Source organism: Hyposmocoma kahamanoa, unplaced genomic scaffold, assembly GCF_003589595.1.
Source record: "Hyposmocoma kahamanoa isolate Upper Pololo Valley unplaced genomic scaffold, ASM358959v1 99852, whole genome shotgun sequence".
In the NCBI taxonomy this organism is placed as follows: domain Eukaryota; kingdom Metazoa; phylum Arthropoda; class Insecta; order Lepidoptera; family Cosmopterigidae; genus Hyposmocoma; species Hyposmocoma kahamanoa.
This window is the reverse complement of record NW_020656062.1, coordinates 65,253-75,161: the sequence shown is the minus strand read 5'-3', so window position 1 is coordinate 75,161 and position 9,909 is coordinate 65,253. Positions and strand designations below refer to the sequence as shown.

The 9,909-nt window shown below is 36.5% G+C and overlaps 1 protein-coding gene across 1 annotated transcript in view; it reads left to right on the top strand.

Annotated features, from left to right (window-relative positions):
* Positions 1-4,301: 4,301 nt before the first annotated feature.
* Positions 4,302-9,909, top strand: part of LOC113239306 (glutamate receptor ionotropic, kainate 2-like) — a 19,850-nt gene continuing 14,242 nt past the window's right edge. The window contains exons 1-6 of the mRNA XM_026476226.1: positions 4,302-4,463; positions 4,904-4,957; positions 5,505-5,666; positions 7,911-8,054; positions 8,958-9,170; positions 9,606-9,809. Of these exons, the coding sequence (XP_026332011.1) occupies positions 4,338-4,463; positions 4,904-4,957; positions 5,505-5,666; positions 7,911-8,054; positions 8,958-9,170; positions 9,606-9,809 (903 nt within the window). The 5' untranslated portion in view covers positions 4,302-4,337. The remainder of the gene's footprint in view (positions 4,464-4,903; positions 4,958-5,504; positions 5,667-7,910; positions 8,055-8,957; positions 9,171-9,605; positions 9,810-9,909) is intronic.

Here is a 9,909-nt window from a genome sequence, read left to right as displayed (position 1 = left end):
CGTGGTAAGAAACCTGATATTAGTACCTGCCTGTCCCCAATTACGTCAATTTTTAAAGTACTTAAGTGATTTCCCGAATCTCGAACAGGTCCAGGACCTAAAATATATTGGCGTAAGGCAGTCTTCACTTATACTATAAAATCTCGTATCTGCACTAAACCAATTTTAACAGGAGAGGGATTTAACCTTATTACGGTGTCATTTCAAAGGCTACGATTTTCATCTTTGCACAGTAAGCATTAATTTATGTTGTCTACGGACTGGTAACAATAGTATCCCGTAAATCACGCTAATTTGGTTGCCAAGACATTTACGGGAATTTGGCCACTAAATTACCAAAATGGAAACTTATAATCCAATGCTAGTTACGCGTTTTTGCACTATACCCGACGATATGTCAGTTTAGAAATAATGTTAGCTCTCAATCAATATTTGAATAATATTACAAGGAAAAAAGACTGACTTATCTCATAGTAAAGAGGGTGACTATGACGTTCTTTTACTTTTTTGTGGAATAGTTTGTTGTTATTATTAATAAAAAAGATAAACAATTAACCTTAAATTTTAAAATATTTCTTCAGAAAGATTCGTAAAAGATCGTGTTTCAAAATTTTTGATCGACTTCAAAAAAGGGTTCTTAATTTAACTGTATAAAGACAAAGATAAATTTATTCTGTATAAAAATGTAACCTAAATACATGAATCTTATTAAATAACCTTTTATTTACATTCCGCCATACCCCGAGAACAAAAAGATAACTGTCATTATTTACAGTTTTAGTGTCATGTCATATTTAAAATCTTTAGTTACCAATACATCTTTTCAATTTTTTTCGTGAATTTTAAGCAGTTACTTACGGAATAACAAAATAATACAATATTATTCAAATTTTCTACCCATGCCCAAGTGCACAAGAATAAGGTTATACGATAATATTAAACTAAATGAGTTACGTTTCTTAATGACAATAGAATTATGCTCTCGTAGAAATAATTACGCGGAATAACGACACACGCAATTATCATATTTTATTCCCGTTTCAAAGCAAAAGTTGATTATCATATCATGGTTTCATTTTAACAGCAAAATAAAAGACCTTTCCAAAAAAATATCTTACTATGTTTACGAGGATAAGATGATAATGTAATTATTATCTTCGCCACTTGTACTATTGCAACCCGTAGAATAAAATGATAACTCAACGGTGCAATACTTGTTTTTGACTAATTATTTATAATTGAAATATCTCCGTTTTGGCTTAACTTACGGCCGTTTCATTTATAATATAGAATGCACAAAGAATGTTCTTTCCTTAAAGCTAACTATTAATGCACCTACGTTCAGTATTTAAGAACTTATCAATGAACACATGTTTTTTATTTTTTCTGAAATATTATTATCTAAACTATTACACCTAAACTAAGTAAAATTGCTTACTTGCATCTTAGCTATCCATGAATGTATGTACATTACGCGATAACTCGTATTAACCGATTTTGATGATTCTTTTTTTTATTGAAAAGAGAGTGCCTTGGTAGTAGTGTTTATTTATTTATTTATTAAAATTTACCAACGGTTGAGAACATTGTTACAAATATAGGAACTTATGCAAGGAACAACTAAAAACTAAATGCATAAAACAATTACAGGTAAATCCTCTTGCAATAATTAGTTACTAGACAATGCAAAAACAACCTGAAATAACATTAAACAGTTCAAATATTCTAATTATTAGGTCTTATTATGACCTAGGTATTCTAATTTGTGCAAATTTGAATATCTAAGTCCGTTTTTTAGTACTTTTTAATTACAATGTTTGTAGCTTACAAACTACGTACAAAGCGTGCCGTAAATTAGTCGACAAGGCATCGTCTTAATCCGATTACGTATCACCACACTACACGTATTAGGGCAATGACGAAACGTTGTTTCGTCGTCTATCAGTACCTAGTAACGTCGTCTAAATCGAAGCGATACAATGACGTTTTATCTATAACTCATTATTATTGAACACTAATCATCCATAAGGAGATTATTTTCAAATTTAAACGGAAATCATCTTTATTTCATGAGTAAGTAAATTATACTTGAAATCGTCATATTGATTAAACTCTATTGCTCATTCGTAAGGCAGATTCCCCTGAAAAGAATGAGCAAGAAACTCTAGGGGTTGCTCTTTGTAAATATACATTTGAATACATTTATCATATTTAAAATATTTATTTAATTTTTTTTAAGACAATTATTCTTCAAAACAGAATACAAATATTCACTTACAATGAGAAATACTAAATCATAGGCTCCCAAATTTTAACTTAACTTAGGCAAGATAACAAAATTTTAACGGTCACAAACAAGGCAAACAAAATGTATATTATATGTAGGCTTAGAATAATAACGCATAGAAACCTAGTCCGCACACGCTAAGTGAGGCAAATTGAAGCGCGCCCAATGGGCCTACACGAGCGCGCGGGCCTTCAGTGCTCAAGGCCAACTTGCACCGCGAACAGATCAAGAATTTTAGCTAAAAATGACGAAATGTGCGGTAAATGAGTGTAAAAATACGTCAGACAAACAAAATAGATACTAACATCACATTCCACAAGGAAGTAACGCGTTTCAACTTGTATTTTTATATAAATATTCTCTAAAACCGAAAATTAACCTACTACTAAAACTAGCCTACATGAATTTGATTTTTGCCTCACTTGTGACAGTTCGTTTGATATGAACTATCATTCTATGTGTTATTATTCTAAGTATGTAGGCAAGTTTACACAGATAATTCAGGTTTTTTTTCAAATACCTTAGCACCCTCAGCATCAGCGCTCCTCGATTGCTTTCGAGGCCTACGCTAGCACTCTTCAGCGCCCAGTGGAGGGCGGCAGAGACTAGTTTGGGAAATAGAAAACCAGATAAATATGCTTACAAAAACCAACGAGCACCGGAAGCGTAAATTAAACACATCAGAACCTATTCACATTACAGTGTTGGTGCTTTGACTTAGGCTCAAACTACGCAGAGGCGGTAAAGCGGGAAAAATAGTCCGGGGGCGAATCTGCGGGAAGCGAAAGCGTATCGGGGCGTGCCACACAGCAGTTCCAAGTTCGAAGAAAAGTTCTCGGCGGAATAGCGGATCGAAGGCGGCCACTGCCAACACAGATTTTAAAGAATAAACCACATCGCTGTCAGATAAATCATCAAGAAAATTTTCTCGCTGTTATTAGCGTTACGTAAGCAAAAAAAAATCGGTCGAATTCGTATTGGACCTTAATAAAACCCCACTCAAAAGTTGTAAAAAAATATAACTTCAAAGCCCGCTAAAGCCCCGCTCTCCCGTGGACGGTTGCATTGCGGACCTCGATCGCCCTGAGTCCGTCCCGCACCAGACGAAATAAGTGCCATCCACCCCTGGCAACTCACTAGGCAAATGGGCCTTATATCACTTTTAAATATCAACTTCCGTTTGCGTTGAAATCACAAATTAGAAAGCTGAAATAGTACAGCGCTATCAACTGACCTGTGTGTACGTCTCCGTATATTCCAAAAATATTCTGTATTTATTGTAATAAAGATAATATCTCTAACAATGGAGGGCTATTCCATTGGGTGGTGTGGTAAAAAGAACAATCTAATTACAAAAGAAAAGAAATCACATTTCATCGGTAATTAAATATTAAACATGCAATTTTTCATTTTTTGTCCATTGTAGCAAAGGTAAACTGGTCGATTTGAAGTGAAACAATTGACGACACCCGTCAATTGTTTCGAATTCGGGCTGGCCAATTGGAGCGCAGTTGTCATCGTAATTATTTGGCAGAATAGTTTTCAAACAAATTAAATGACATTTCCTCTCTATTTCTGGTTATATGTATACTCGATGGTTATAGCGTTCGGCCCTACACCGCGCCAGTTTCAGTGTGGCAGGGTTGGTACAAACTCGTTGTGCTCGTACGTTACAAAAACCCCCGCGCCCGGAACGCCCCTGCGGCTGCCTCTGTGTGGCCAGAACATTAAAATTGCGCGCCTGGTGAAAAGTCACCCTGGGACACAAAGTTGACAAGTTCCATGTCCTTATAATTTCACCCAGCACTCTTACCCTTCAGAATCGTAACACAGTACTGCTTAGTATCAGACATAGGTATGATACCAGTACTTTCCTGGACGAGCTCTTTCAGAAGGACCTCTACTGCTGCTACCTCTCATTTGAAAATCAAACGTTTGGCTTCAATCGCTCGTTCTTTATTGTCTTGACTTAGAGTGGTACGATTAAAAGAACGATCTTATCTTTTCAGGTGACTTCAACATCTTAGAGCTGGCGAAAGACGGACGCGATATGTACGTAGCACGATGCTCATCACCTCGCGAGTATCGTCGTGCGCTGGCGCAGCTCAAAGCGCAGAAGATCGGACACATCATCGTGCACACAAGGCCTGATCACATGACCCATCTTAATAGAGCTGTAAGTGTGTTGACGCGATTTTGGGATGTGGTAATTTTTGGATATCCAGGACCTTTTTAAATGTGGCTTTTTAATTTAGAGCCTTGAACACCGCTGTAAAGTTGCCTGCTTATCGATATTCTATAGGATATATCACGGAGTCTGTGCGATAGAATTGCACGGTTTAATTTCGCTTGTACTTTTCTATTCGGCGTACGGCTATGGTGTGGAATTCCCTACCTGCAGACTTATTCCTTGAAAGCAATAACTTGTGCTTTTTCAAGGCGACAGTGAGTAGGCTTTTGCCAGCTCCATCATCGACTTCTTCGACACTTTCCATCAGGGAGATGGAGGTCAAATGCGTACTTCATAATCATAAAAATTGTGGATTCTGACCTTTTAAACTTTAGTGCTGGTATTGTTTTCAACTTTCAATTAAATGTAATTGTTTCAAATTTCAGATTCTTCAGTTGCAAATGAACAACGAAAATTACCATTACATATTTACCTCATTTGTAAGTATATACTGTCTTTTGCAGTCATGTGCTTAATTAATACGGTTTAAATTAAAGTAAAAAAATTTAAATTTCGATACGAAACAGTGTACTCTGAAAAAACACTAAAGTCGTCATCTGGAAATCAACTTGTCTCCTAAATTAGTTTAATGAGCCCAAACACGATAGTCCTGCTGCGAAAACTTGAGGTGTTGGGTAATCTGCTCTGTGTTGGTAACAGCGTCATATCTAGGTTACCAAATTATTGTACTGACATATTGATTTTCAGCTGCCTCTGTGGCCGAACGGTTACCATGTTGGTCTGACACGCAGAGGTTCTGGTTTAGATTCCCGGGCCGGGAGAAATATTTGTATGGCCTTTATTTTTCTCGTGAATTTGACTGTCATTTGTGGTTGTATATCTGTGTCCATGGCACCTGCGACCATTCACAGATGCTCAAGAAATATAGCTAAGGACGATTCCGAATAAATTAGGCTTTAAATAAAAAAAAACCGGTATGATTAATCCATCAGCTATAAATATTTATGTGTAATAATAATTATTCAGGACATGGAGCTGTTCGACCTTGAAGATTTCTTCTATAACCGAGTAAACATGAGCGGATGGAGGATTATAGAGAGAGAGTCTAACAAAGTCAAAGAGACACTGCAGGTCATGGAGAAGTTTCATCCTATCGGGGCTTCTATTCTTAGCGGAGGACATATTAAGGTACAAAGCATCCTTCTGTGGTTGATATACCACTTATAAGTAAAAAGCGCTTTGTTACATCTGTCCCTATATGTATGGTAAACAGGTTAATACCCATTAGTACCGAAAATCGAGGGCAGAAACTATTTGCTACTATAGTCCATTCCAATAGGGATGAGTTTTGTGATACTTCTAATTTTTACGTTACACGCATACGATTTATAACTAACCTGTCAACCAGGTTACAAAAATACATAGTAAATTTGTTATAATGTACCAAAATCAAATAATATTTGTTGTAATTACATGTAATTTTAAGTAAAAATTGTGGTATATTATGTAGATAGAAAATGAAATAGTAAATATAAAAATAAATTACCCCAACAGCTTGATGCGTAAACCGGATTATTTATCCATAGATATTTACACCATTACTTTGTTCATTAGTTGTTCTTAAATATTTTCTGTAAATCGATTCCCTCTTCGTTACAAATTATCTTGATAAGATATTTAAGTCAATTTTTTTTCCTGCAATTTTACATCACTACATCTCTACAAACTTCAAATTTCAAACGTCACCGGAATCATTCCTATTGAAATGGACTTCAAATGTATATTGTAAATGGAGTCTCGTTCAAAATGATATTAATTACAAAACGTTTATTGCTTTCTGATCTAAACGGTTGGATTTGTCTTTCTATTCAATTGGTTCACTAGAAAATCGCATTGAAATGAATCGATTGAAAAAACCATTAGATCGTATGCCCTTGAATCGATGTTCGTAAAAATTTAATCGTAATGTGCATCGTTAGTTGTGAGAATCCTCAGGATTGCAAAGTAGGTATTGTAAGGATCTTTTTCATGTAAAAAACATTTCTTACATCGAATTCTGTAATATGCATGGAATTATACCAAATTCCGTAATCACCGTTTTTCAATCAGCGTTCTACCCAGGATTTTGGACAGAAATGGATTAAAACCAGATATTTGGGAAAAAACCCAGTTCAAACCCGGGCGGGCTAATTGCATCTTTACCCACTGCCCATCCTGGTGGCACAGGAATGAATAGAATTACGATGCCAAAATCTATGTTTCCCAAAAAGTCTGATTTAGGTCTATTCGAAGCTAGAGTTGCCGTGGAAGCCTAATGGTTTGACCAACCACCTCTCAAACAGGGGGTCGCGGGTTTGAATTCGGGCTTGCACCTCTGAGTTTTGATTTTGTGCAAAATTTAATTTGAAATTTACCACAAGCTTTTCCGTGAAGCAAATTTTTTGGAAAGCAATTTAATTCTAAGTTCCTAATTCGCATGGGGCATGCGTGGGAACTATAGCTCAAGGCCTCTTATTGTAAGAGGAGGTATGTGTCCAATAGTGGAAATATATATGCACTAGGAAATGAAACTATTTTTCCGGATTTAAATCTCGTATGTTTGTTTTTTCAGTCAACCGTGACCATGGGACCTGTAAAGGGCCCGAAACGTCGGTTTGTTTGAGAAAACAAATATACGCGATTTAAATCCGGAAAAATAGTTTCATTTCCTATGTGTAACAATCGCGAAAACCTATGAACTCGATATGTACTCGATATGCACTAACTATTTATTTTTAAAGTTAGAGTGAATAGACATTTATTTAGACCAACGCATACGATCGTAGTCTTATATAGCTGAGTCACAGGCTCATTTAATATACTATTAACCTGGTGGTAATCGATACCCTGTCCATAAAGTTGCAGTGCCACTCAGAGCTTTGTAACACAAAGATATGAGAGACACTGCCGTAGTGCCGTAGTTTCTGAGACATAATTGGCAAATCCCAAATGCCTGTAATTCCACCAGCACCCTTATCCTTCAAAACCGAAACGCAGTAATGCACACGTCACTGCTTGGCGGCATAAATAGGTAAATGATTATAACTATTTTCAGGCTTCTTACCATGGTGAGACTTCTTTTTATTTTCTCGACCTTTCGGAACGGTTGCATGCTCCATGGTCACGGGTTGACTGGACATCGGCAGATGACATGATGATGAGTCTGCTCTTAAAGACGCCATCCAGACCATGAGCATGGAGCGTGCAACCGTTCCAAAATATCGGGAAAATAAAAAGTAGTCTTGCCGTGGTAAGAAGCCTGAAATTAGTTATAAGCATTTAGTGAATAATCACGAAAGCCTTAAAATCTATATAGAAATACTTCTTCTTTGGACGAACTCGTTCACAAGGATCTCTACTAAGATATACATGGCGCTGTATCTAATTTTGCAGACGGAACCAGCCTTAATCTACGATGCAGTACAAGTCCTTGCCCTCGCGTTGGCCAACACAAAAGACATCAGCCCTACTAACACATCTTGCGATACTGAAACTCCTTGGTCGCAGGGTAGCGCCTTGTTGGAGAACATTAATAAGGTATAAATTTTTTGTATTGATATAGATAGCTATGAAATGAATTTTCTAAATCCGATTTTATTCCACTTAAATAGTAAAGAAATAAAAACTCCAGTTTTATAGAAAACTAGATAAAAGAATAAAACTAACTTGAATTACCAAGCCATAAGGGCGCGTTCCCATTAGGTCGTGATGACAGATAGTCGTACAGTTTAAAGTGTCGTGGCTTGTATATTTAAATGAAGTTGTTCACATATAGTACAACACCATTAATTGTCGTTCACGACTTTTTTGACCATGCGATGACAGACTGTCAAGCAATGGGACGACAGTCGTCCGGGGCTAAATGAAATGTGACTAAATGAATCGCAGCTACTATTGTGGGCACGTATGATTTATCGTTGTCTTATACCTGCAAATGACAATGCGGCTGCTGTGAAACGATAAATTGTTGTCACGATCCAGTGGGAACAGCTAGACGCGACAGTCGTCCAACGATAAATAAAACTTTACGACATGATAGGAACGCGCCCTTAGGTTTTATAGCTGACATGTACATGTTACACGTGCAGCCTAACAACATTATCTATAGGCATTTTAATATTATACTGTACGTCAAATTTATAATTTAGTCTTGTGACAACTCCTGTTTTAGAAACAATCAATTTTGCAAACAAATTAAACCTTTTTAAACTCCGATTTCTCCACTGCCAATACATATCTATATCGTTTGGCTTTAAAGAATGTCGGGTATGTTATGGACAAGTGCACCTGCAAAAGAACTTTTTCGGCTGTAGATTCGTTTTTTCTAATACTTCAAAAACTTTTGGGATATGGGCACCACAACTCCTAAAAATTTTATCGCCATCCAATGAATGACAAATAATTTATAATGTATGTAATATATCCAATCCATTTTCTTAGGTACAAACACAAGGACTCTCCGGTCCAATAGAGTTCACCTCCGGCCTCCGCACGAACTTCAATCTTCAACTAATGAGACTAAAAGGGGGTGAAGACGGAGGATCAATTCTCTCCGGACATTGGACTCCAAATGATGGGTTGATTATAACTGATCCCGCAGCTTACAAGAGAAATCCTCCACCTAATGTTACACTTACTGTAGTGACTGTAGAGGTGAGTTAAGTTTTTTGGATTTTTGTAAGGCCTTTGATAAGGTCACTATAGCATGTGTGATATCAAACATGGATATTTCGAATATGACATTAAAAAGTTTGTATTTTACTCGGACCTTACTTATTATTTGAGTCTTACTCCATACATATACCAAACATAATTTATCTGAGGCCTACCCCAGAGAGATAAATTTGGTCCTACTATGAAATATATATTTTAAAGGTGTATTAAATGTTTGGATGAACGAAATAAATGTTTAAATTTATGACTCGTTACGGTTTTTTATACTCTGTCTCATGTTAAAAGTTTTTGGTTCGATCTCCGTAAAATTTATTGTGCATGCTTTTGAAATATTTGAGATAGTGCGGTTCTCTAGTAACTGAAATAAAAGTGTAATATATTTTACAATTAACGTCATTATCATCTACTTAACAGGAAAAACCCTACGTAATGGTAAAAGAAGGCTGGAATCTTCAAGGCAACGCTAGATTCGAAGGATTCTGCATAGATCTGCTGGCCAGAGTGGCAGCCCGGGCTGGGTTCCAATACAGACTGAGACTGGTCCCTGATAACATGTATGGGGCGAGAGATCCTGTCACAGGACGCTGGAACGGCATTGTTAGGGAACTGTTGGATAAGGTAAGAAACTACAAGTAAATAAAGAGAAAAACAAACAAATTTGCTAAAACCATTCGAATAAATTAGTAAAAAAGATTAACTTAGTAGCTCAGTGATGAGA